Consider the following 27,586-nt stretch of genomic DNA (forward strand, 5'->3'; position numbering starts at 1 on the left):
CTTCTTATTATGGGAAATATGAAAACGTCTTTTAAAACTACAACTCCCAGTAGAGACGTGCCATAGAGAACATGTTGCGAAACAGAATAGCCAGCATGTGTAGTTCTGGGGACGGGAGGGGGGACGCGGTGGACCCGTTCAAATCCAGTTTTGGACAGTCTGCCGTGGTTCCATCCCATTTCAAGTGCTGTTCGAGAATCGGCTTAACCCTCGGAGCACACTCTCCAATCACAGAGCTTGAGGACTATCACGGGGTTTGTCAAGAGCACATGATGTAGTCCAAACGATAGCTGGGGATTCTGGGTAGTGTAGTGTCTTCTGCCATCCTTTACTCCTGGGAATGGACGCTCACATTACCTTTAAGGGCAGCCGACATAAACGAATGCCGTGCTTCCATGAGCGTCAAATCCCGACGCAGATGGGAATACATTGAAATCAGTTGAAAGCTATTTGCGTCCCTTTCTGACGCTGAAGGAGCCTAGGAGCGTCACAATTGGACGCCACGGACACTGACCAAACGTCGCTATTGGACGCTTAGGGAGTGAGAGTGTGTTGAATTACCTGGCAGAGATAAACTTTGTCCTATCTGAGATTTCAAATTTAAAAGTCTGCCAATTGATCTTTGTGTTCAGTTTACAATTAAAAGTAACACAAGAATACTAACAGTAATGGGCAAAAAGGTTTGGGGAGACCTTAATAAAGCAATCTTACACGGTTGAACATCTTATTCCAAAACCATCAATCCGGTGCCTAATCCCTTTCAACAACAGGTCAGCCACTTTAGTTGGGAGAAAGGGTAATCCAATTATTCTCCAGGCTTGATGTCTGGGTTTGGCTCTTTTTGAGTAGGCCAGTCAACTAATTCCACTCCAAACTGGGAACACCGTTTGTTATTCGAGCAGCTTTCTGCCATGTTATAAAAGGAAATGGACACACTGGAACTGGAAGCACACCGTTGTCTAAAATACAAATGTAGTATTATGACTTTGCGTGTTTGGAAGTTGTTTTTCTTTTCCCGTAGCTTACCAATTGTGTTCGGTGGTTTTGGTTCAGTTAGTTTAAGCTGGTTCAAAAGCCAGGTTGTAATGGCATTTGACATCCAGTGTTAGTCTTGACTTATTATGTTTTCTCTTCAAATCAGTGTTATGTTTTCTTCCGGTCCAGACTAATTATGCACCTTTTTGAGAATTTGCATATCCTTGATTAACTGTTCTCCAGATGCATAAGTGTCCAAAGGAACCCAGCCCAAACCATAACATATCATATACACATATTAGTGAACTTACCTAAATTGGAAATGTAGGTCAAATGTCTTGACATCAAAGGAAAAAAAACTCCCAGCAGACCAGCGATACAATCATACAAATATATTAGTTTGTTTTATTCAATGATATCCAATAATACGTATCCCCTTGACTTTGTGTAAGTTATCATAGAAATAAATACATATTGCAAATACAGAGACAAGAGTTCGGGATAATAGTGTTGGAGGATAGGGGGCTTAAGGGGTTAACGAGTAAATATTTGGGTAAAGACTGTTTCTTCGAAGGTGTCCAGTAAATGATTGGCGCATGCATGCTTGTAGTCCCGCCTGCCTGTGATGCTCTACCTCAACCCAGGAGTTTCAAACTACAAGTCCCACAACTCCTATTCCTTTTCAGCTGTTTTCTCGCAGTGATCCGTGGGTTCAGATGGCGTATAGTAGTTGTGTTATTCCACCTTGCCAGCAACAGGGGGAGTTACTGCACCCCAACCACGTTTGCATGGATATATTTATATATAGATATCTTTTTTTGCCCCATTTGTATACAAAAATAGTGTCATTTTGGCTTTGGAAGACTGAAGCACTCTTTTTGCATTTGGAAGACAAGAAGGAAAGCAAGATTATGGTGATTTCCTTAACATCGTTTCTGGAAGACTTTGTCACAATTACTTGGATCGTCCATGCAGTACAAAGAAAAAATCTCTCAAGGATCGATCGAAGAATCACACACACACATAGCCGGTGTGTGTGTGTGTGTCTGAGGGGAAGACAGACGGTGAATGAGCAGTCCACATGCTGCCGGTGAGCAAATTCAAATCCCGTTAAGGTATCAAAGATCGGTCGGTCTTTGATCCACAGGTGAGTGCTAGAGGGGTGTGGAGGACTTGGCGTACTTAAGTGTTCTCTCTTTGAGCTCTATTGTCCAACATCCAGAGAAAAGACACGTTTAAACACACTAAAACAAACACACATGGACAGACCAACATGATTCATAGCAATACTCAGAATTCCTCATTTCTTTATAGGTCACAGTACTTCCAATGATATACACATCTTCTTTTAACAAAACACTTTGTGGTAAATAAAGACATTTAAGCCTCATGTACAATCACAACTTAAACACTGCCGGTGCATCAGCTTGAGAGAGGTGGAGTCCCTCCATGTTTTTAAAGGTCACCACATTGGGTGTATGTGGGCAGTGCAGATGTGCGCTGGGCAGTGCAGATGTGCGCTGGGAAAAACACAGCCTGATTTTGATATCTAAAGTTAATGTGGGGACAGGATGTGACATGATGTGCTCTGGATTTCAGTATACAAGCACTTTTTATGGAGAGGGAGCAAGAGAGAGAAATGTGTCCGAGGACGGCGTCACTCTTTTTATCACGCGAGCCTCTCTCGTCCTCCCTCTCTTTTTTGTGTTTTCTGCTGCATTGCAGATGTGGTGAAGGGACTCCACCTCGTAGTAATGCACACACACACACACGCACGCGCACACGCACACACACAGCAACCCAGATCACAAAAGGGGTTAGAAAAATAAAAGCTCTAATAAAACACGCAGTTGGTTTCTATATCAATATTCATCTTTTTTTTGTTCACACTCCTTCCCAGATAATGTGGCTGCACCTTGTTAATGGAGTTTATTGCTTTCTGCCCAAGGACTCACACTCATTGATTTGGCCTCTGGTTTATCCTCTACCCCCCCCTCCAACTCTCTTTATTCCCTCGCACATACTGGACATACAGAGATATTTAATCACGTGTACAAAACGATTACACACAAAGACCAAAGCTGATGAGTGAGATCGGGAAAACACACAGACACACACACACGCGCGCACATACACACACACACATGCCTCCAGGTTAAAGGGAAGTTGTGTTTGCAAAAAAGGATCAGAGAGGAAGTGAATCTGCAGAAGGAGACTGTGAGGGCACAAGTTAGCTGAAGTAAGTGTGACACACACCTCCCTCTCTCTGAGTCTTTCACAACCCCGCATGACCCTCGCTTCATTTGCTCTGCAAGCAGGGAGAGACCTGACCCTGTAAAAACGGAGTCCCCAGAGAGGTATGTGCGTGGGTATGTGTGTGTGAGGGTTTGACGTGTGAAGCATGCAGCTGAATCAGATATACTTCTTTAACCCCCTCATATATCCACAGACACACACCTCTCCCACTAATTTTTCACAGAAAAAGAAACAGCGAGCCCAAAGGCCAATATTTCACATTTACAGCTGAAACCACAGACATTTATCAGTGGGTTAAAGGCTGTATACTAAGCAACAGAGGGGGTTCACTAATCAAACGTGTGCACAGTTAGACAGCCTGCCAAGATAAATGGCAATCTTTACATCCTGTTATCCACAGGGGTGTTTGAAGTGACGCCTGAAGGCTGGTGAACAGAGAAGCTGATTTCAGGCTTCACAAGGGACTAACAGACAGAGACATGTGTGTGCAAAACACACACACACTCACAGGGAATAAATTACTTTTTTATCTACCTTTTTGCAAAGTTGTAAAGTGAAATCACAGCAAAACGGAATGGGATTTTCATACCTCCTCTTTTACAATCTTTACCCCCCATCTACACACCCAAATATATCAATAATACTCCGATATCAACATCTAATTAATCTGATTAAAAACTATAGTATCTGTTACAGCCTCTGCTTAAATGATAGTAATTACATTACAGATGTTAATGCAAAATAAAGAGATTATAGGTCAGATTGATTACAATTAAAATGTAAGAAGAGCTAATCTAGCGGGAATAGATCCTCATGACTGATGCAACTATAAGTGGCCAATGTATCATTTGTATTGGATTGGATGTAATCACCATGTCTACACACATCATGACATATTCCAGCTGATAAATAAAACTGTCTGAGGCAGGAAATGAGATGATTGTAGACCACCTCGATTCCTATTTAATTTTGTTTGCATCTGTGTAGGCATATGCATCAACATACAAATAAATACTGCATTGAAGTTTTAAGGGGCTCTCAATCAGTATAGTAATGCACTTCCACACGGGGAGGGGACTCACCAGAGGCCAATTTAAAAAGAAGGATGAAAGTTAAAAGAGCAGAGGCTGAGATATCCTGTCTTTTTGTATCATTTTTTCGTCTAGCTGCAGCCTACATTTCCCATGATGCAACTTGTCTTTTATCAGAACCTTTGTGCCTCATATGCTCACTTATTTTAAACCCCATAGGCCTACCTCCAGTCAAATGCCGGCTTGTGTGCATGATTGATGCATTGCTTATGACACTTTATCTGGCAAATATTCTTATTTCCTCAGTCATTATGAGCTTGCACTAACATATTAGCCCTTAACTCTCCTTTAGAGCTATTTTATTTTTGATACAAAGTCTGAAAACAGCAAACATATACATAAGAAAATATTGCAACATAGATTTCCCAGCCCTTAACATAGAAGTTGTAACAGAAGTCATGGCTTTGCAGAATTCCTCCTACCCTCTCATCTAAGTGTATTCCTCTATGAAGTCCCACTAAGTCTTTTTTTCCCAATCTAGTTGGCAGGAGTTTCATTTAATTAAACATTTGTGTAATTACTTTGTGAATAGTACTCGTGCTCTGGATTTAGCGATCCATAGGGGGAGACTGGTCGGACACACTTAGCCTGAGGGTCCATTTAACAGTTTAATTAAGGTCTTCAGTGAGTGAGTGAGGTTTTAAAAGTAGTTGTAATAAATAAATAAAATAATAGTAATAGCTTTGTTCCCAACAAGTCCTTCCTATAGATTGTTTGTGGAATCAGTTCTTCTCCGTTAGTCTTCCCTCTTGAACCTTTTATTCTCCTTCAGTAAACTCTCTCTGTTTCCTTTTACCTAGAGAAACAAAGGTAACGTTTGCCCAGATTATTTAGCTCAGCAGCTCGCCTCTATCTTGCACGGGTTATCAGCTATCATTATTTACAACAGCAGGTTAAAGGGGAGCTGAGTGTTGTGCATGAAATAAGATGTGTGTGTGACTCTGTGTGAGTCCAGAGAACGCTGGCCACTTAATAGCCTATTTTCCTCTCCTTTGTTGGACCCACTCTCTGAGGCTTGATCGTGAATCTATTCCGGCCCCCTGAAAACACAGGACTCCCTCTTTTCCTTCAATACATAAACATTAGGCAGAAACAATTACCCTGCCAGGCATATTGCACTAACACATTCGATATGAAAAAGTATTGCTTTTCGTGTTGAATGGAGAGAAGAAATGGAAAGACTCAAGACAATGTCTCCTGAGCGAGCATAGCCATATATTTTCAAATGGTTTGTTTCTTTACCAGGAAACTATATTTTCCTGTCCTCTACAGCCATCAATTTTAATATTTGTATATGACTTTGGTTTCCTAATTCCCCCTAACAAAACAGTCATAGTAATCATAATGTGTTCATTCAATCGTATGACTTGAAATGTCTAGTGATGAAGGCTTGAGTTCCATTGTATCATAACATTTCAAAATCAGATTAAAAAAAACTGAGCGACCAAGTGATTAATGTTTAGCATTGTGTTGTTACTTGTCAGCAAGGAGGTTTTAGATTGACTAATTCATGTGTAAATAAGGGCTTAAAGGACCACTGGTGATTTAGTAGTGCACTCCCATAAAGCAAAGTGTTGGTCTTGTCATACGTTTTCTTTTTTGTTTTGCTTCCCAACATGGAAAACTGTGTTGCATAAAGCTTTGGGCTTGATTTGGGTTTAGTTTTTATCTAATTTCTAATATGATATTTTTAAACGGCAACTTCTACAAATGTAAAAAGTTGAATAATACATTTTGGACCTGCTGAAGGAACTTAGTCAAATTGGATACATTGCCTAAAGTGATTGGACACAAGGAGGTGTCGGAAATTAGGGTTGTAAACTAGTTTTTTTTTAAAGAGAAAAAAAATCTTGAGTCAATATGAAGAGACCTTACATGACCTTCTTCCCAAGCTCCTTGGCCTATAGTCGCTCGAGGTTACATTAGCCGCGACTAGCATAACAGACCAGAATGTCCAACCAAAAATGTGGTGGTGGATTCCCATTGCTTGCAGTTCGATTAAGCCCAAGCATGAACAGAGCCAATCATAATACTGAGCCTTAAGGACAAGCCAGTGGGCATGTTGAGGAATTTTCTATCGAGGACAGCAAAGACGCAAATAGAAATGTCTACCTATTATATTGACTTGGTATTCCAGACATTGTTTGGAGGTTATTTGAGAAAATGGCTTTAGATTACTCAATCTAGTATTTTCTCAGAATTGACAAAGCTCCGATACAGCCCCAAATGTTTGCATAGGCTCAAAAAGGCTCTCCGTGACTTCAACATAGGTGGGGTGCCCCTTTAAAATACTTGAACACAACATTTTCTTTTTTTTTTATCATAATGTTATTTCACAGTTTGAATGCAAGAATTGAAAACAAAAACATTGTATTTATTTGGGAAGAATACCAAATTGAGTGATAGAGGATCCCAAGATACTATTCGGGCCTCAAGGGTTATGTGCAATGCATGGCCAGCCACAACGAGAAAAGCTATCGCAGTGCAATCACAAGCTACACAGTCAGGCTCCATCACTACCTGCTGATATCCTCATCATGCCCCCCCCCCAGCACACACATCCCCCACCAAGTCAGCATGTGTGTGTTAATGCATGTTGTGGTGTTAAGAGTGTTAAAACGTGAGATTATTTTTCTGATGTCGTTGCTCATGTATATCAGGATGTGTACAGAATACGCACACTTCTGCATGTGTGTACAGTATATGCCAGTGTAATAATACGTGTGTGTGTGTGTGTGTGTGTGTGTGTGTGTGTGTGTGTGTGTGTGTGTGTGTGTGTGTGTGTGTGTGTGTGTGTGTGTGTGTGTGTGTGTGTGTGTGTGTGTGTGTGTGTGTGTGTGTGTCGAGGGAGCTCTTGGCCCCTCCTTTAAGGGTCGAAAAGATTCTGATCAGCCCCAGACTCCATTAACAGAGCCAGGGAGGACGGGAGGGGTTTTCTTGTGCGGCCGAGTGGAAAATTGAGTCCATGTCACAAACTAATCAAATCGCGTTAAAGGTGAAAGGAACACACACACACACACAGCCACACACACACAGCCACACAAACAGAATGAGGTTGACAAGTATCCAGGCCATCTCACAAAGTCGCTGACACACACGGAAGAAGTGGACTGAGCAGATGGCTGCGGAACAAAAAGTCTGCAAGGGTCTCTGTGACAGACTTGCATTAGCATGGCTCTGCGTCAAGCTAACATTAGCATGGAACCCTGTGGGGAGATGAAAACTCGTTTGTAAAGTACGTTTGAGGGACCGTTTTGACTGCTGCACCCGTTGTGGTAGAACCAGGAAGACTTTGTTGAAATATTTGGTTGACTCGAAGCATGTTGCTGATGATGGCGGTGTGGGATTTTTCTTCCAGCAAGTTAAACACGCAGTGGTGACATGCTATATGATGATGTTCACCTCTTCGTGGAGTTATTGCTTTTATATCCCAGGCTTTGATAATAAGAAGGTGGAGGGCTGGTGTTGGTGGGTGGGGGGTCTGTGAATGTAAAAGGGGCTCCCCATTTGCCACTTTTTTCTCCAACTTTACACCAGTGCATTGTGGTACTTAGAGTTCATGTTGGGTCAGTGTTGCACATTGGGCGTAGCCCTAACAACCCTGTTCAGGTGTCCGCTGGTGCCAAGTGCCCCGTGTCCTCCACCCCTCCTCCCACCTGTGTCTTTAAGCGCTAGGAGGTGGAGGTTTTGGTTTTGGATTTAGGGTCCTTCTTGCCGTTCTGGAGCACTGGCGAGTCACTGGAGGTCTTCTGCGTTTTCCTAGGCGGACTCTGCTCCACAACGTCGTGTAGAGAGGGCTCCCGGTACATGGCCACTGTGGAGGGAGAGGGTTGAATTAGTTAAAACTGGGAAGAGACAAGTGAAAGTATAAATGAAAGACTTCACTTTGTGTTTTGGTGCATAATATCTGTGTAGGTGGACCCGGAAATTAGCATCTCAAGAGCTTCCTCAACAAAAAGCAATTTTTCCATTTGACTTTGGAATAAACAAACGTTTATGATGCTTGCTTGTTTTCTTCGGCAGGATAATCTCCACATATAACAGCACTTTATGATTTTGTGGCACAAATGGAATTTCCAGAAGTGAAAAGCTATTGTCAGGCTATAAATGAACCACATCCTGGTCAAATGACACTACTGCTAAGATAAAGGCGGCTAATGTTGGCGTTGTGATGTTTAGTAGATTTAAGTAGTCGCTTATTTGCATCCGCCATTTCACAACACATAGAAGCTTCAGGGTGATAACTGATGTATTTTTACATTCGACCTTGAGGTTATGAAAGGCGCTATATAAATTCAAGTTATTATTATTATTATTATTTTATGTCATGGAACAAAATGTAAAAAAAACGCCAAACCTTAATTCAGGTATCTAACATCAAACCCGTTCTAAAAAAAAGACTTTGATACAAGGAAACCGGAAGTCGTCAAATGCTATTTCATCTTCAGTTGTACATCGTTGTTTGACACTTTTAACATGACCTTATATATACAAGGTCATGCTTCATATAGATACAGAGGGAATGGGGGGAAATAGTAAAGGGCAGAGAACTAAATAAATTCCAAACTTTTATTTTGAAATATCAATTTAATATATTTAAATGAGCAATCGATCAAATAACTTTGCATAAAGTGGCAGTCATTCTTTGGTACTTGATGTGACTTATCTTTTAACAATTCCCCTGAGTATATTGGATGGTCATTCAGATCACCTATTGCACAGGTTGTGGAGATGGCTCCTAATCAAGAATTGAGAGCAGCTTGGCGCATTTCCCTTGTGGTGGAAATTCCACACATAACAAATATTCAAGCTTAAACCAAAGTTGTGTTATTTATAAAGAGTTATAGCATTTAACAGAATCAATATTATTTCCAGTTGGAAAGGCCAGAGGTCCTGCACTAGTAGATAGCACCAGGATCTGACCCCGTTACAACAGGAAAAAGACCACAGAGGGGAGCTCAGCGAGGGAATTTACATTACAGGCCATTGAAATGTAATGCCAAAATGTTGACGGGCGAAAGTTGCAGATAATTCACCCAGAAACCTTTAGAGACTTTGCTGCTATTTGAACTTTTCTGATTAAGGCTAATTTTGAGCATTCTGAAACATAGCTGGGGTGAAAAAACAACTTTTCACTACCTCGAAGTGGACGGTTTTTAGAAACCCGCTTCATTAGCATCCCCTTACTTTTCAATTTATTTTTTATTTTGAATCCACTAGTCAGCCTTGCTTCTTCAAATTTGCCAAAATTAATTGTGTTTGACCAGTCCATCTCTCGTGGCAACATAAGAGTATTGTAAGTTATATGAATCTGTTGTACCTTCAATGAGTTTAGGCAGGAAGTGCGCAGCCCCCTTTGTCTTCTTGACACGGTTCCCTTTCATGACCTGTCCATCTCGGTTGATGCCGATGTACCACGCCCGTCCTGACTGGGTCTGTCTGTACAGGATGGATGAGTATGTGACGTAGTAGTTCTCGAACACACTCTCCTTAAACTTACACTCCGGCGTGAACTTTTCCTGAAAGACACACACAGAAAACAAAAGCTTCAGGTCAGAGAAAAAAACAAACATCTGGCACTTTTTATCGCTTCTATTATTTATATATTTACTCTGCAATTCCACTGAACTCAACTGGGCGTCTGTGGTTGCATCAACAACACACACACACACACACACACACACACACACACACACACACACACACACACACACACACACACACACACACACACACACACACACACACACACACACACACACACACACACACACACACACACACACACACACACACACACCTACACGCACACACCTATTTGCCACATGACCAGGGCGGTGTGTGAGCCGGGATGCCATAACTCAGCCGATTCGGTTTACATGTAACAAACAATCACAGGATCCTTCACCCCCCTCTGTAGTAAACTATCGGCCTTCAGCGGGCACACACACACACACACACACACACACACACACACACACACACGCAGATACACATACACACAAAGCTCTGCATTAGACGATACGTCAACACCGGGACATCCCCCACCCTCATCCCTCTCTCGTTACAGCCCTCACATATTCCCCCTCTCTCATATTCTGCACTTCATTCCCCCATCCTTTCATCATTTGGTAACCTTGTTGAAGGAACAAACCAATTTGTAGGATTGATTTGGAGCCTTGATGTGACGGGTGAGCAGAAAAGGCCTGAATAAGGACTTTGCTCTCTCTCTCTCTCACACTCATTCATCCCTCACTCCTCCTCTCTCTCTGTACTCGTCGCCACTGCAGGGCCCTAACGTCTGCCTATATCCATTGTACCGCACATAAACAAGCTAATTACATTGAGTGTATCGCCCATTTCATAATTACACATCCATTCACTTAGGCTGCCATTCCTTTCCTCAGCCACCCATTAACTGAGCTCTAATAGAACAGAGCCAAATCCAAAGGTCCGGAGCATCTTGGAAGGTGTAATCAGATCGCTGTTATTAACCGTGTTTGCACTGCAATGTGTTGCATCTCATCTTCTTTTGGTAACACCTGAAGTTCATTATTTGATTATGAGTTATAGGGAATTGTCCAGATATGGTCTAAATGAAGCCTGTATCATTACCAAGCCGTGACCAAGCGACTGCAAAAGAGGTATTTTCGATTATCCAACAGAGGAAATATAGAGGCTGGATTTTCCAACCCCAGGCAAACGCTGACTTTGTGATTAAAGATAAAACTTTAGGAGGCCATTTATGATGTTTCCTCTGAGAGTAGTCCATATATCGTGACATTTTTTTTGCGTCCATTTACAGCCTACGTGTACGTGCTATAGATACCTAAGGAGCCCACATATAACTGAAGCAGAATGTTAAGATACTTTCCTTAAAAATGTTTGTTTGATGCTTGTTTTCGTAAATATTGGAGGACAAAATTAACCACATTTTCCAGCTCACATTAAAATGACCACTTGTAGTGTTTTTGCAGTGTCACTTTACATGAACCTGCATAATGATAGTTATCTGTTAGCGTTACAATTCATTCTAATCTAAATCCCCTTTAGAGTCTATACTGTCTGATATTGTCGAGGTATAAATGTCAGCAATAAGTAATGTTCCCTTTCTTACAAGTGTCTCTATCCAATGCGTTTGCCCTCTAAAAAGATGGCTGACAATTTCCTTCTATGCATCACTTTTCATACTTCTTTATTTCTCCATTGTACGATATGACCTCCAGTCGGTAAACATCATAGGCTGAGCAGCAAAAATGGGCAAGAATCTGTTTTCAGTGAATCATACATTTTAGATTTCCCGTTGAAAAAGAAACCTTTACTATTTAATAGATTTTTAACTCAGTGTGGCGCTTCACCGGCAGTCCACCTGCAGGGAAACAAAGACTTCCTGGCTCACACGCTTGATTGCATGAGAACACTTTTCTGTCAGAAGAATGATCCAACTATTTCATTTTTATTTCAATGCGTGAAACACTTTTTTCTCTTCGTGAAGTTTCCGTCAGTCCACTTTTGTCCCGGCCAGACTCCAACCACTTGTACTTAGTCACACACACTCGGGGTGCCATCAGCGATGATGCTTTATAGGATAACACACCATTAAACAGTCATTTACAGAGACACATTATTCACCCAGCAGAGACACAGGGGACATATGCACATCTGTCTGCAGTGTTTACTCTGACTGCACTTCAGGCTGATGTTACATTCTCTAAAACAAAGTGAGAAAAAAGCTTCCTCACACACTGGAATGAAGATGATTCAGAATGACCGACAACTGTTCTCGTCTCACACCCTCCAGGAGTGGGGGCATGACACGCAGCGGTGGAAAGGATGTAAATAGGATAGAATAGAGCCCAATGTACCAGACGGAGGCTCGAGACTCCCTTCCTCGCACCAACGGCTGTGGTGGATCCTGCTCTTGCTGCCTGGATAGTCTGTCACCCCCTATTGCACCCGAGACAGCGCCCCCCAGAACTGAGGGACGGTCCAGGGCTGGCCCACCATCATCTGTGTCACTTCTGTGTCACTTCTGTGTACCACGGCGCCGAGCAGCGACCTGGGGCTACCAGGATGACCGACAACTGCTCTCGTCTCCCCCTCTCCAGGAGTGGGGCATGAGACGCAGCGGTGGAAAGGCGCAGAGCAGCTTTCTTGGCCATGGCTCGTGTGCAAACGTGTTCACCCCCAAGGGTGGATTGTCCTGCCGAGCTAGGGAGAACCACCATTCGTCTGGCAAGGGCCCCGCCTCTTGACATGAGGCCGGCCCCCCTGTTCTCCAGTCCCGGAATGTGGAGGGCCTTTAGAGATAAAAACATTCTCTGAGGCCCATAACCACAGCGTTCAACAAGGCGTTGGAGCTGACTCCGCCCTGCCTGTTGATGTAAGCCACTGTGGTGCGGTTATCGCTCCTCACCAGCACATGTTTTCCCTGTCGTAAGGGTTTGAAGTGCTGTAGGACCAGTACTACTGCCTGTAGCCCGAGAAGGTTGATGTGCCGGGTCTCTGTCAGAGAACAGCCACCACCTATAGCTGTCTCTAGGCAGGTCCCCCCCCCCATCCTGTCACGGACGTTCTTTTTTTCTGTGAACACCGTGACGTAGGAAGTCAGCCGCCCCAGTGGAGTCCCCTTCAGCAAAATGCTTTGGGGACCCCCAGTATCGGAGGTTGCCCTCCACTGATGGGGGATGATCACCAGACATCGTTTGTGTCTCTTGGGATCTAAACGAAGGCTGGCAAACCACCTCTGTAGGCGACGCATGTGCAGTAGCCCCAGCGGTACCGCGTGGTGAGCAGCCGCCATGAGACCCAAGGTCTGCATGATGGTCAGGGCTGTCACCGTTGCCCCCCGTCACAGTCTGGAAACTGCCTGAAGCAGGGACGTCTGTCTGTTCTCTGACAGAGTGGCACGTAGCCTGCCCTCTTTCTCGATGGGGGCGTACACCTTGGTCTTGATGGGGGCGTACACTGAACGTGCGTGGGGACAGAGAGTCTAAACCCAAACGGTAGCCTATTGCACTCGTAGGCTATCCCCTGGAAGGCAAAACGCAAACACTACCTGTGTTTTGGAGCAATTTCGACATGAAAGTAAGCGTCCTTCAGGTCGATGGTTATGAACCAATCGCCCGGCTGCACCAGTTCCTGTAACTGTTTAACATGTGTAACTTTTTTGCAGGAGGTGTAGTTGCCTTAGATACTGTGAGGCCTGCGCGCGCATTCAGGTAGGCTCGCCCTGATTGGCCGGCTACGATTATGCAAATTCAGTGTGTGAACGCGTATCATTGATGAAGAGTAGTATCCAGGGGTTACATTTGTCCGGCGCTCAGCCCCGGCACACGATGCTCTGACGTCATCACCCTTGCACATTTGTACAAAAAACTATATATATGTTAAAACTTTTTTCGTTCTTAATATAGACTATATTTAAGGTTCGATATGTGTTGATTTTACTTTACAATAGCAGATCTTAGTGAACGTGTGTCTCTGCTCCAATCAGGAGCTGCAGCACCAGCCGCCAACCCCCCCGACCCGTCCTGTAACACAGAGCCGTTTCTTAAACCATGCAAATGTATGTGTGTGCATAAAGCTGAGTTATGATCGGTCATAATATCATAGAATTTGGTGATGATTAAATCGTTGACAGTGAGATTTACTCACATACTTTTGGCCATACTCGCGCAGCCTACAAATGAACTGAGATTTCCACACAAACATTCTTTAGCAAGTGTGCAGAGCAGTGTTGATTTGAAAAAGCAATTTAAAGGTTGGATATTTGTAAAAAAAAAATGTGTGTATATATATTAATAATTCAAGATGTAAATTAATTCTAGTTTATATCTAGTATCTATTTGTATTGTGTCCTTTGATGGCATCAATGTGTGCATTTGATACAGATAATGGAGCAGTTGCTTTAGGGCCTCTTATACAGTATAGCCCTTACGGTCAAATAATGAGATCCTCGAGAACCCGCCTCGCACCTCCACACAGAGCCACCCCACATATCAAATCCCAATGTAACCCCTGGTAGTACCCATAGAGTCCAAAAGAGAGCGGAGCCTGTGTGAGATAGAACTTGGAATCATCTCAAAGACAAATAAGTGCTGCAGTTCCTCTTGTGTTCAGCAGGGGATGCTCCAAACACATGCTGTCACACTTCCTGCTTGTGTTGATGCTCCAAAATTAATTTGTGTCTACTTGCCACTCCATAATGCTCAGCTCGTCCCAAAGGGCCTCGTTTAACCCGCTGAAACACTCGAGGGGCAGGTACACACGAGGATTCCTCTCTGTGCTGCTATTTATGCTCCAATGGTCTTTTTATATTCCTAGCAGGATTCGCTGAAATGAGCCATCATGGTGCTTAACACGATTTAGGAAGAAGAGACATGGATATAAAAAAAATTATGGAAGTTGATATCACAGCTTTGCAAAGTTTCAGGGCCTAAAAATCAGTTGAAATGTACACTGATTACACAACATGTATGGAACAAAGAAAGAAAGACAAAACCCACTTATTAATCTGATCAATTAAGTAAAAAGTATCCATGAACATCCGCTGAAATACTCCACATCAGAGGAGACAACTGCATTGTGTGTGTGTGTGTGTGTGTGTGTGTGTGTGTGTGTGTGTGTGTGTGTGTGTGTGTGTGTGTGTGTGTGTGTGTGTGTGTGTGTGTGTGTGTGTGTGTGTGTGTGTGTGTGTGTGTGTGTGTGTGTGTGTGTGTGTGTGTGTGTGTGTGTGTGTGTGTGTGTGTGTGTGTGTGTGTGTGTGTGTGTGTGTGTGTGTGTGTGTGTGTGGCCTAGCATTACTATACTTGTGGGGACCTAAATCTGTTTACACAGTCACGTGTGGGGACTCGCCTCCCTTATGGGGACAAATTGGAGGTCCCCATAAGGGGGATCATTAATTTTAGGGTGAAGACTTGGTTAGGTTTAGGGTTAGGGTTAGGGTAAGGATTAGGGTTAGGCATGTGTTGGTTATGGTTAAGGTTAGGATAAGTCTCCAGGAAATGCATGTAAGTCAATGTCATATCCCCTGAAGTGATGTATACATGGTATGTGTGTGTGTGTGTGTGTGTGTGTGTGTGTGTGTGTGTGTGTGTGTGTGTGTGTGTGTGTGTGTGTGTGTGTGTGTGTGTGTGTGTGTGTGTGTGTGTGTGTGTGTGTGTGTGTACACGTTCACTCATGCGTGTCTGCTGTTGTGACAGCGAGACATGACGGATCCCTCTTACATCAGCGGGAGGCCACCCGGCGCCAGATGACATGCATACGTACACACACACAGACACACACACACACACACACACACACACACACACACACACACACACACACACACACACACACACACACACACAACATCAACAGTGACGGATGGACCGGTCGCCTCCCTCATCACTCAACCCCGCATAACAAAAGACAGGGAGCAGGAAAAGAGGGGACGAGAGGAAACTATTACACGTGAGGACGGAGAAAGTGTAGTGGGATTATTCCCCAGTAATGACACACCATCTCATTTCTATCCGTTGACACCTAAAGACATTATTCCACAGGTTGCCATTAACTATTGAGCCTCTCGTGTGCTTCACTGGGGAATTGATTAAATGTAAGACCTCTGTGAAAAGTCAATAGGCATTAGTCCAGAAGAAAAACCCGGATTAGGCTTTGATCGGACACACAATGTGGCGACATAACCGAGCGTGAAGAACTTGAAACGATTACAAGCGGCGATCGGGCAACCGCAGGTTAATCTCGGGGCTTTAAATCGCAGACGCTTATCGACCGCATCCCAGAGGACAAATGTATTTCACGGCGCTGATAAAGCAGGCGTATGAGTTTGCTCACATGTGGGAAATACACCAGATGTGCCATATTTTTACAGCCGGATGAATGATGTTTGTGTGAACAGCTGATCAATACCGGCCTATTCCTGTCACAGCTGTTACAGCACCGAATGGACACTGGGAGAATGGATGGCCTCGTTCAAGTCCAATGGGCTTTTGTTGGCTAATGTCAATGTTTATGATGGATCAGATTGATATATATATATATCAGCCGATAAGCGCGGGACAATGTGAGTATTATGAAGTCAAGTCACAATGTAGGATGTAGGAGTTCATTGTCAAGACCAACAAGTTGAGTCAAGTTCAAGTAAACTAATCTTTGTGATTCAAATCCAACGTCAAAGTATTATGCATCCTTCATCAAATCTAATGCCAATTTAGTTTCCAATTTACAGAAAATATGATTTTAAGATGTTGGGTTAGGGTTAGGGATACAACTGAAAATAAGTATGGGTGGACCAGTTACAAAATAAAGTAGGCCATCAAAATGTCCAAGAGCTCTTTGGATGCTACCCATGAAACCATAACAACCTTTTGTTATAGGTTTTAACAAGTGTACAAAAGCATTTCAAATATACTCCAGCATGCTCAACTTCATTGGTTTGCGTGGGATTGGTTCAAAACCTGAGAAGGGAAATATATCAACAAAATACTAAGATCAAGTATTGTAAAAAACCAATAAAGTACCATCTTATCTTATTGGAAATTCAAACTGCAATGCACAATCTATTTTTGAATACTTCTTGGTATCCCCGTGTTAAATGTTAGTCACTTTTTCAAGCCAAATACATTTAAAAAAAAATTACAAGCAGTTGTATGTCTTTGTTGCATGAGAATAAGGGTCATAAGGTCAAGTTAGATTCACAACCAATCAGTCAACATATTCAGCCTCCCTGTCTGTCCATCTCACTATCCAACAAACAAATTAAACCGTCAGTAAAATATCCTGAGTGGAAATTTCATGGAACAGCTTAAAACTTTATTGGATTGATCATGAATTGAGGTGTTTTCTCAATTTAAAAAGCACTTCTCAGTAGGATTTCCAACCATAAATCATCTTTTAAGGCCCTAAAAAAACCATCATCATACATTGACAACATCTGAAGATATAAAATAACAGTGTTTTGATGTTATGCTACAGCTGCGAGTGTTACTTTGTGTGTAATCTTAGTCTAATGAAGCTTGAAGCAGAGGGAATACAGGATATCTGGCTGAGGATAATAGTGAAATAAAGTGGGACGTTATTGTCCCTGCAGGAAGAATGATGAACTATTTACCTGCAGATGAACTCTTGTCAGAGGGATAAGAATCAGCACTAAAAGCACACAGGGCAAGGTTAGCCTTACAAAAGCTTGTTTACTAGCCATGCTGATTACGATCTGAACAAATGAGCAGGAGAAAAAACAACTTTAATTGAGGACAAACAGCTGAGGAAGCATCACAGGCGCTTTATTAATTCATGCACAACATATAGCCCCGCTGGCATTATCTGGAGTGTTATTATCAGCACTGCTCGTTGAAATGCTTTGTAGAACCCATCACTCGGCACTTAGACAAGAAAAACTTAAGCAGTCTGCTCGCTTGAGTTTGAATTTTTATGGCTGACTTGTACAACTTGTAAGCAGAGCTGCTGGAGGAAATGTTCTGTCTGAAAAATAAAACAATGTGTCATCCTCCCTGTAGGCGTGTGAGTCTGCTGTATCACTGCGAGACTGCCTACAAGAAGTGCACAAGATGGCGAATAAACTGTTTGTTGTTCACCAGATAATTACTTATTTGTTTGCATTTGGTGCTGGACAGGAAGTGTTCCGTTGTTTTTTAGAGCTTTTCTTTGCTGAAAAACTGCTGCTTGCTTCTGAAACTGATGCCGATGACAGCGAAAATGAATCAAAACTTTATGGGGGTTATAAAACAAAAGCACTGTGCTGATAGCACAACAAAGGATCTGGTGTAACTGTAACAGACCACTTTCTCATGCACAGAGCCATTTATTCAATTGTTAGCAGGAAAATATTGATTATAACCGCTCAAAATGTTAAGAAAAGTTGGCATTTTAAACATTTAAAGCTGACTGAACTCCATCTTTTGATATTGAAGAGAACTTGAGTGAACCGAAACATTAAATATAGGTGTTATAATACTGAGCTTAAAAGCCCTAAAATAGGGGCTGCAGAGTTGGGAGGCAAATGTCAATGGGTTACCCAGTGAAAGTCATACAGAAATATTGATTTTAGCTACTCTAAATGTTTAGGATAGAATTGAATTATGATCATTTAAGGCTGAGCAAACTCCATTTACTTATGAATATCATGTGAAATGATAAAACGCTCCAGAACAGCTACTCATTTCATAGATGGGTTGATTTTTGTAGTACTGTCTCCAAGGTCAAGAAGCCAGTGATTTGTGTAGAATGGAGTACTTAGCAGACAAAGCACTACCAAGTGAAACTGAAGATCAAAACGTCACATTACTTTGTTGCTTTTACAGACCTCCCAGCAACCCAACCGCCAGCTTTTAAAGGTCGTTTCTCCATCTATTTTCCACCTCCTGGCCCCCCCCACACCTGTGTGAACTCTCATGAGTGTCTGAACGACAGAGTAGAGAACAAAGTTTTAGCAGTTCAGACCGAGAGGGGGCCTCATCTGTGCCAATATTCTGGCATTTACAGGGACGCCCTGAGGAGCGCTGAAGCATAAAACACACACGGGTGGAGGTGGAAAAAGTATTCAGATTCCTTACCTGAGTAAAAGTACTAACACCACATTGTAAAAATAGTTAATTTCAAGTAAAAGTAAAATCAGGAATGGCACTTGAGTGAATAAAGTAAGTACAATTAAGAAACGGTACTTAATACCCTAACCCTAGGAGTAAAAGTACTCCAAAAAGATTTGAATATTTAAAAGTAAAAGCAGTAGATCTTCAGTTTGAAATATTTCTTTTTTGAACAAAATACTTCTTCGCAAAATTGATGTCAATTAATTTATGTTAACCCACTCATGGTATAGTTACAAACATATGATGTTGGATGGTTTAATCTAGTCCAAATAATAATATTTGTAATCGTTTTTCCAAAGTGTTGTGTGTCAGAATGGGAATTTATAGAGTAACTAGTACAATCAAATGTAATGAGGAAAAAGTACAATATTTGCCTCCAAAATGTAGAGTAGAAGTATTGAGTAGTATAAAATGAAAATACTCTAAGTACAGTGCTTGAGTACATATATTTAGTTACTTTTCACCACTGCAGACGGGAAAAGAAGAAACGTCCACATACAAACAGGTTCATATGACTGCACTAAAGGGCGAATAAACAAGATGCATGAAACAACCCTCTGACACACACCCAGTAGAATCAGTGAAGGCTAACACACACACGGTAATGGGAACAGCTGGAGAGGGTGCAGGCGGGTGCACGAGCAGAGAGGGAGGGGGGTGGATGTCCTCTGCGTCTCACCTTGACTGCCAGACCCTTGCAGTGCGTTTGGGGATTTTCCAAAGGGAACTAGAGATCACCTGCATTACTAGCTTGTCCTCATCCTGCTTCATCTTCCTCCACCTTTCACATTTCCTGTCATCCCCTTCCTTAAGGCCACGTGTGGCTGCCCGCCACATCAGAGGAGGAAGGTGTGTGCGCGTGTGTGTGTGTGTGTGTGTGTGTGTGTGTGTGTGTGTGTGTGTGTGTGTGTGTGTGTGTGTGTGTGTGTGTGTGTGTGTGTGTGTGTGTGTGTGTGTGTGTGTGTGTGTGTGTGTGTGTGTGTGTGTGTGTGTGTGTGTGTGTGTGTGAGATTGGGGTAGAAGGGTCGATCATAGTGCAAAAGAGGGAGAGACAGAAAGGAGAGGGAAAGAAAACAAGAGTGCTGACTCAAATAAAAAGAGACAAGCGGATTCGATGGGCGGCTGAGGGAAGGTCAGAGGAGGGAAGATGGAGGTGTGTGTGTGTGTGTGTGTGTGTGTGTGTGTGTGTGTGTGTGTGTGTGGTGTGTGTGTGTGTGTGTGTGTGTGTGTGTGTGTGTGTGTGTGTGTGTGTGTGTGTGTGTGTGTGTGTGTGTGTGTGTGTGTGTGTGTGTGTGTGTGTGTGTGTGTGTGTGTGGCTCGGTCCCTTCAGGTCATACTGTTAGAAGACTTTGATGAAAGCTTTGTTGAGGAAACAGACTAATTGCCAGTCTGCTACCTGTCAGGTGTGTGTGTGTGTGTGTGTGTGTGTGTGTGTGTGTGTGTGTGTGTGTGTGTGTGTGTGTGTGTGTGTGTGTGTGTGTGTGTGTGTGTGTGTGTGTGTGTGTTTAGGTGTGTTTAGGTGTGTTTAGGTGTGTTTAGGTGTGTTTAGGTGTGTGTAGGAAAGAGGGATCAATCATGATAATGGTCAGCCAAGTAAAACACTGCCCAAAAGATTTAATAGCATATTTATTGTGTGGACCAATTTTTTTTATGTTGAAATATTCACTGTTAAATTTCCCATGGGTGTGAATTCAGCATGTTGCCGAACCTTCCTTCATCAGCATGACACTCATACAACTCTGAATAGCATGATTTTGGTGGGTCTGTTTTCACTCGCTAACAGAAGTTAACTTTTAAAAGTATATCCTCAGCCCTGCATTCATAGTGTGACCCATTCTTCACACTAGCTCTGCAGGAAAACCCATGAACTAAATATCGTGAAGAGAACACACACACTTACTGCCACACACACCTTCCCTCAGCCAGTCTCCACAGCTCGCTGTTATAGAACACAGCGTAATGATGGATGTGGTAACTTCATCCCAAATAACATGCTTTGTTAGATATGGCAGCAAAATGGCACAGCATGAAAGTATAAAGAACAATTACACCCATGGGGAAATAGTTGTTGGTACAAAGTGTACTGTACTTCTACACACATCTGTTTCATATCCCATAAATCTTCACATGACACATATGCATAGTGTGTTTGTGTGTGTGCGTTTATGGATTGTTTGTACTGATCAGAATGCTGAACAGGGCTCGACCATCTCAGCTTATTGGAAAAGTTGTAGCTCTGTCAACACACATCTATGTCGATGTCACATTACATTGTTACGAAATCCAGTCTCATCAGTCACTTCCTTCACCTTTCTACCAATCACAATTCCAATATCCTTCCTTCTCATCTCTTCCACAAATATGCCTTCTCTTGTTCCTGCCCCAAATCTCCCCATCCTCTCTGATGTTGCTTAAGAGCAGCAAGGTATTTGATATGTTGAGGATAGAGAAAAAGAAAAAAACAGTGCAAGATGTGATAGACAAACAATAAAAAACAAAACAATGAGGTATTGAAGAACCCATAATGGAATATGAGGAAGATGGAGGAAATGTTGGGGTTTAGGAACTTTGGGATGTAGGGACTTCTTGTTCATTATAAGTTGTTGGTTAACTACAATAAGACTTTTTATGTGCGTTTAACCTGGAAGTTAGCATCTTCCTGGTGGCCTGGACAAAAAAGCCAATTGGATTTTTCCATTGGTTTTTGGATTATGTTAACCACAGACTTTATTTCCGGCACCTAACCAAAAAACACTTAAAAAAACAATTGACTTTGAGGCAATGGAAACTGATGTGCAAAAAAGGTAATTTCCACATTTTAAGAGTCATTCTTGAAGCGCTCTATAACAGACAACTGGCACCGTTAAGTCAAGACAGCTTCCTGTGCTTCGTTATACTTTCTCTGCCGTTAAGTTGTACTCCCTACTGACATTTTGTTCCTGTTCTTTGACACTGTACATAATTTCCTGCAATAAATTGTTTTATTGAAGAGGACAAAAAGCTATCTCGACCAACAGGCTTGTAATCGTATTAGCCCTGAAGCTAATGGGACAATAAGTTCACACAGCTTATATAAATGTATTTTAGTCCCATTAACGGCTGTCTCATAACTGTCTGCATGCACCTTTACTCTTATAAAGAAGCACTTTATAATATGACAGGAAGTTTAAACACAGTGGATGGGGCAAAACAGTTAAAATCCTTCAATGGCAATTCAGAAAATGGAATTAGCGTCCTCAATTTTGAGCTCCTAATTTCTACAAGTCAAGCTCAAGTTTTTTATATAGCACATTTAAAATAACCTCAGATGGCCAAAGGTCAGCTCTGCCAAAATACAGTGTTTGTATAACATTAACAGTGTCTGCTTTTGTCAACTCTAACCCCAGGCATGTGCAGAGGATGTTAAAGGGGCAGGGGCCCATATTTATAAAAGTGAGCTAATTACTAAAGAAATTAAAACATACCTAGAATGTCTACTTTTGTGACAGTGAGATATTTAAATGTATGTTTTTAAAACAAATCCATGACCGGATTAATTACATTAAATGAATGATCAATACATTTCTGTTTGTGCACATGTAACCCGGTCACAAAGGTTTAACCAGACAGAAGTGTCTTAGCCTATCGTAACAGAGTGTCATCACAGAAGTGCCTAAGCCAATCAGAATGCATTTCCCGCAGCAAAGGCTTGTCAGATGTGAGTTTGGAAAAAAAAAGGGTAATTCGAAAATGGGCACTTCTTTAATAGGAGGGCAAAAGGTCTATCTGTGCACGGGCCTGCCTTAACCTAATCAACCTTTTCAAAACCCAAATCCTGATCTTTCCCTAAAGCTAACCAATCATGTCTTTAACATTTCATTTAGAGACAGCTTTCTCCCCAAAAAAGTAAAACACACACTGAATGGAAGTATCTCCGTCTCCTGAGGTATCCCAACATTCTACCAATAGACTTTCTGCAGCTATATTTGTGTTTCCTACATGAAAATTGTTTGTATTTCTGGCTCCCTTCCGCCCCACCAATGCTTCTCAGTATTGGTGGAGATTAAGGAGAGATGGTTGTTTATCCTCCAAGTGCAGGTCCACAATGTCAGCCGGCAGAGTAAAGTTTTTACTTTGCCCAACTTTCCCCCGTTAACTGGGTAGAGTCTGGCCGGAGCTTGTCCCGGGTATCAGAGTCCGGCCCAATTATGTCTCTCTGCCGCTGTCAGATTGTTTATACCTGGCTGCACATTTGTGTTTGTGGGGATGTGGAGGGTAGCTAAATTGCACCGGGGAGTGTGTGTATGTGTGTACAATACCAAGCCGACCAGAGGCGGATTTAGGATTGTAGGAGATCCGGGGCTTAGCCCAGGAGTTGTTGGGGGGGGGGGGTGCAGGGGTAAAGTGCTATTTTTTTTTACAAGTGGGGGGTGGACCAAACATCCTTTAGGGGGGTCGTCGCCTCCTCTAGGGGGGATTTTTTTTAAAAAGATTTTTTTTTAAATATTGAAGTTAAAAGCATCAATCTGGTGCACTTTGAGAGCAACATTAACCCTACCTTAGTAATAAGGGGACATATCATGCTATATTTGAACAATATATTGTAGGGCCATACCTATATAAAGTATATAAATAGTTTTTCTTTCAAAATACCAAACAGATCCTGCCTTTTGAGCCATGCCTCATTTCGCTCTATTTGCTCTTTCCAGCGCTGTTTTTGCAGGGGGCTGATTCTGTGAGCTGCAGCACGCCCCCCTGCAGGAGAGGGGAGCGTGCTTTGAGATCAGCTGCTAGGCTGCAGCAGGGAGAAGAGGGGGAGAAAAAGAGATCTCCGTCCTCCGTGTTTTATTCTTATATTATTATATAGAGTCGTTATTCATTTGTTTTAAAGCTCAATAAATAACAAAGAAGACTTTTGACCGGCACTTTTCTAATTTTGTCCGGAAGATTTAAACTTTAACATGTTGACTGGCGAAATAAAAATCGAACTGAAACTCTGCCGCACGGTCCCCTCGTTCCTTGGAAGAGCCGGAGAGGAGGGTGTTTGTCATCTGCTGGTGGACTACCGGAGAGAATTACAGCGAGGGAGGGATTGCATTGAATTACAGCAGCGGGAGCAAACGCTTGCCTCAGGGAGGGAGAAAAAGAGCCAGAGCAGAGTATAAACAGAAGGGCAACCATGCGCGGGAAGTCTTCTTCACTGCTTTTGTGGCAGACTACAGCGCCACTTACAGGCCTGGCATATGTACTACAGCGTCTCCAGCGCAATGGCCGGCCGTGGCCCAACCCCACATTCCCCTGATAGGTGGAGAATTGACCAATAAGCGGAGCACCACTTCTGTGACGTAGAAAATAATTCAAGATCAGTCTGTATCAGATCCGTTGCAGCCCCGTTTTTAGAGATTTGGGTATGGAGGAAAAGAGAGAGGGTTATGTTTTCTGACACTTGGTGAGTTCCCTGGAACACCGGGGACTAGGGGTGTAACGGTTCACAGAAGTCACGGTTCGGTTCGTACCTCGGTTTGGGGGTCACGGTTCGGTACAACAAGAAAAAGCAAAAAAAAGTCGTTGTTATTTACTTTTGAGCAGTAGTGCAAGTTTCAGTTTAAAAATAAGGAACTCTGACATTTTGAATAATTAACTGTATTAAACAGTTAAAAACAAACCACAAACAGTACCACACACACTCAGATGGCCATAGTATCTATAATGGCTGATGTCAAACAAAAAGGTTTCATCAAGCTGTAAAACTAAAAAGAATGTCTTGAAAATATTACATCATAAATAATAAGAAAGTGTTTCAAGAGCGCAAAGTCGTTCAAAAAATATGCCAAAAGCTTCCGTTATTTATGTTGGTCTCTCGGCTTTCATGTCTATTGGCTTCTTAAAAACAGCGGGGATCAGCTGTTGAACTGCTGTTGTCTTTTGCAGGGCTCCGGTGATTGGCAAATCTGGGTGATGCCTTCTGATGTGATTTAGCATGTTTGTGTGTTCCCATTAGCATACCGCACCGCTATCGAACAACGCCGACACACCGTCCTCTTCCGATCCACTGCGCATTGCTTATCGTTTTATAGATCTATTCTCATCCACCATCTTTGTTTGTGACGTAAAGAGTGTAAGAGTCACGTTTCTGAATCGGGCACTCTGAGTGGATGCAGTCACAGCCAATCGGATTTAGAGTGTTGCCTGTCAGTTCCGTTGCCTGTCAGTTCCGTTGCTATGGTTCCGTTGTTATGTGTACTGAAACGAGAGCCGGTATAATTCCACGCGCGAAAACAAAATAAAAATTGGAATACGTTATTTTAGTGTCTTAAAAGTAGACTGAGGTATGAAGGGTTAACGTTACATCTTAGAATAATTTTTAGTCATGTTCTGTATACATACTAACATATAAGGGTATTGACTTAGTGTGGTTTATCTTTTTGTCGCTGCTTTTTATTTAAACTGAGCTGTTGTGTTCATCAGAAGTGGAACTTCTGTGTGAACTATTCATATCTTAAACTGCACTGTAACTTTTTATTCATGTATTTTTTCTTTTAATGTTTCTTTTATTATCTTTTACTGTATTTAAATGTCTTTGTCTGAATGTCTTTCATTTTTGTAAAGCACCTTGCATTGCCTTGTGTTGAAAGGTGCTATATAAATAAACTTGCCTTGCCTTGGTTACTCCATGTTTACTAGCTATAACATTAACGTTACATCACTCTTTTTCACTTCTTACTCAGTCAGCCAGAGTGCAGATTATCACCATTAGATTCACAAACCTGAAACATCATCCATTTCTTCACTGCTAGTGATGACATTGTTGTCAGCTGCTGATACTGCTGCTGCTGCTGCTGCAGCTTGTGGCGCCTGCTTCGATGAAAATAACTTTCTAATATCCATAACTTTATAGGCTATTAGCTTAAAACTCGTCAGGCACTAGGAAGGATCACTTCTTCTTCAGGGCAGGGAAGGCTACGCAGTACGCAGGCTAATATCCCGCAGCGGCTGCCTCTCTGGTGGACTCCGGTACTGCACATTACTTCCGAGACATTTTCAACAACAAAAAAATGTAATTTTTTTTTTTTTTTTAAGTGAAACATCCGGGGCTTTTCAGAAAACATCCGGGGCTTGAGCCCAAGTAGCCACCCCCTAGCGCCGCCTCTGAAGCCGACCATCCAGCCATCACTCCTACCTCCCTCTCCGCTGCCATCTCTCTACCCAGGAGGCACGGCTAATAAAGTGGGCCAGGTCCACAGTTGAGCACTATTTTTATCAGAAAGCAATTTTCAGGAGGTGCCCACAGGTAAGCGGGTCCCAGAGCCTCAGACAATGGAGCCATGACAAGGAGTTTCCCACCGCCATTAACCTTTGCCGATCTACTGTGGAGTGCCCCGGAGCAGCAGGAGCATTCCACAGCCATTGCATAGAACTGGGCCATGTATTTCTAACCATACCTCAAAAGCCATTCCTTGTGTCAGATTTGCTGGAGACACAATGGATAAATGACACAAATTATTGTTATGTGCCCTTTAGTGATTTGAGATTTGGAGGACATAACTAATCATGTCTGTCAATTAACTTAGAGACAGCACAGTCTGAATAGAAGTGTTCATGTATCATTGGTACTGCCTCCTTAGGTATCCCAACATACTATCAATACACATCCTGGAGCTATATATATCTCTCCTATGTGAAAAGAGGTAGAAAATGTTATGTGCTTCTACCTCCCTTCCACCCCATCATTTAAAAATGTAAATAATGTACGGGGACCGGATGAACAAAGGTACTGCAGAGGTGAGGAGAGGGAAAGATGAAGAGGTGTGTACTGTTAGGGATGTGTAAAGACAGATGGATACACACAGCACATATGTCCTCTTACAGCTGGGCTATCCAGATCCGCACAAGTGTTATCACCACGGAGGAAGGCTTCAGTTATTGCTGTGTGTTATCATCGCTGAACTGCGGCAAAGTGAAATGTTTAAGTGTATAGATGTAGGTCACTCAGAAGGACTGTAAGAAAGGAGATCCGGTCTTTCCTCTCTTACACTACAGCTGTCCCAGATCAGAAACTTTGAATACATAACTTTCAACTGGATATGGACTGATTTGACGTTAAAAAGATCATTACGTTTCACTTTTATCCAAACACTGCTAATCGATAGACCGTTGGCCATGCCTACGGGAGCCATTTGGGGTCCAGTTTTTGGTCCAATTAAACTATATTAAGTTGACTCAAGGGGCTGGAGATTGAACTACCAACCCTCTGATTGGGGAGTCATTTAACCCCTTATCCAGAATTGCCCCAGATCAGCTCTTTCTCGTATTCCCATCGTCTTCCGTCCATCTCACATTTTTAATCAGTGAATGAGTCTTGTACCTGGAGTTGTGCCACAGAATGTTATCCAAAAGCATGGCACCAACATGTCTCATGTGCTTGCTGCATTATGCCCTTACAATTAACATTCACCTGGGACAGCTGTTTCTACTCTGGCACCTAGAGGGTTTTGCTGATTAAGGCCCCGTCCACACGGAGACGATATCAGTTGAATCCGCTAACGTTCTCTATCGTATAGACGGTTCGTCCACACAAGGCCGAAACGGAAATGCAGATTCGGAGCCCGAATCCGATACCCTTTGATAACGGCTCCCAAAGTGAGTAGGTCTGAGGACCAAACGCTTGCG

General features: G+C 42.6%; 1 protein-coding gene across 1 annotated transcript in view; it reads right to left on the minus strand.

Annotated features, from left to right (window-relative positions):
* Nucleotides 1-1,401: 1,401 nt before the first annotated feature.
* The window catches only part of fgf11a (fibroblast growth factor 11a), a 167,183-nt gene continuing 140,998 nt past the window's right edge, over nucleotides 1,402-27,586 (minus strand). The window contains 2 exon segments of the mRNA XM_034106265.2: nucleotides 1,402-8,136; nucleotides 9,643-9,841. Of these exon segments, the coding sequence (XP_033962156.1) occupies nucleotides 7,994-8,136; nucleotides 9,643-9,841 (342 nt within the window). The 3' untranslated portion in view covers nucleotides 1,402-7,993.

The sequence above is a fragment of the Pseudochaenichthys georgianus genome, chromosome 18 (assembly GCF_902827115.2).
Source record: "Pseudochaenichthys georgianus chromosome 18, fPseGeo1.2, whole genome shotgun sequence".
Taxonomy (NCBI): domain Eukaryota; kingdom Metazoa; phylum Chordata; class Actinopteri; order Perciformes; family Channichthyidae; genus Pseudochaenichthys; species Pseudochaenichthys georgianus.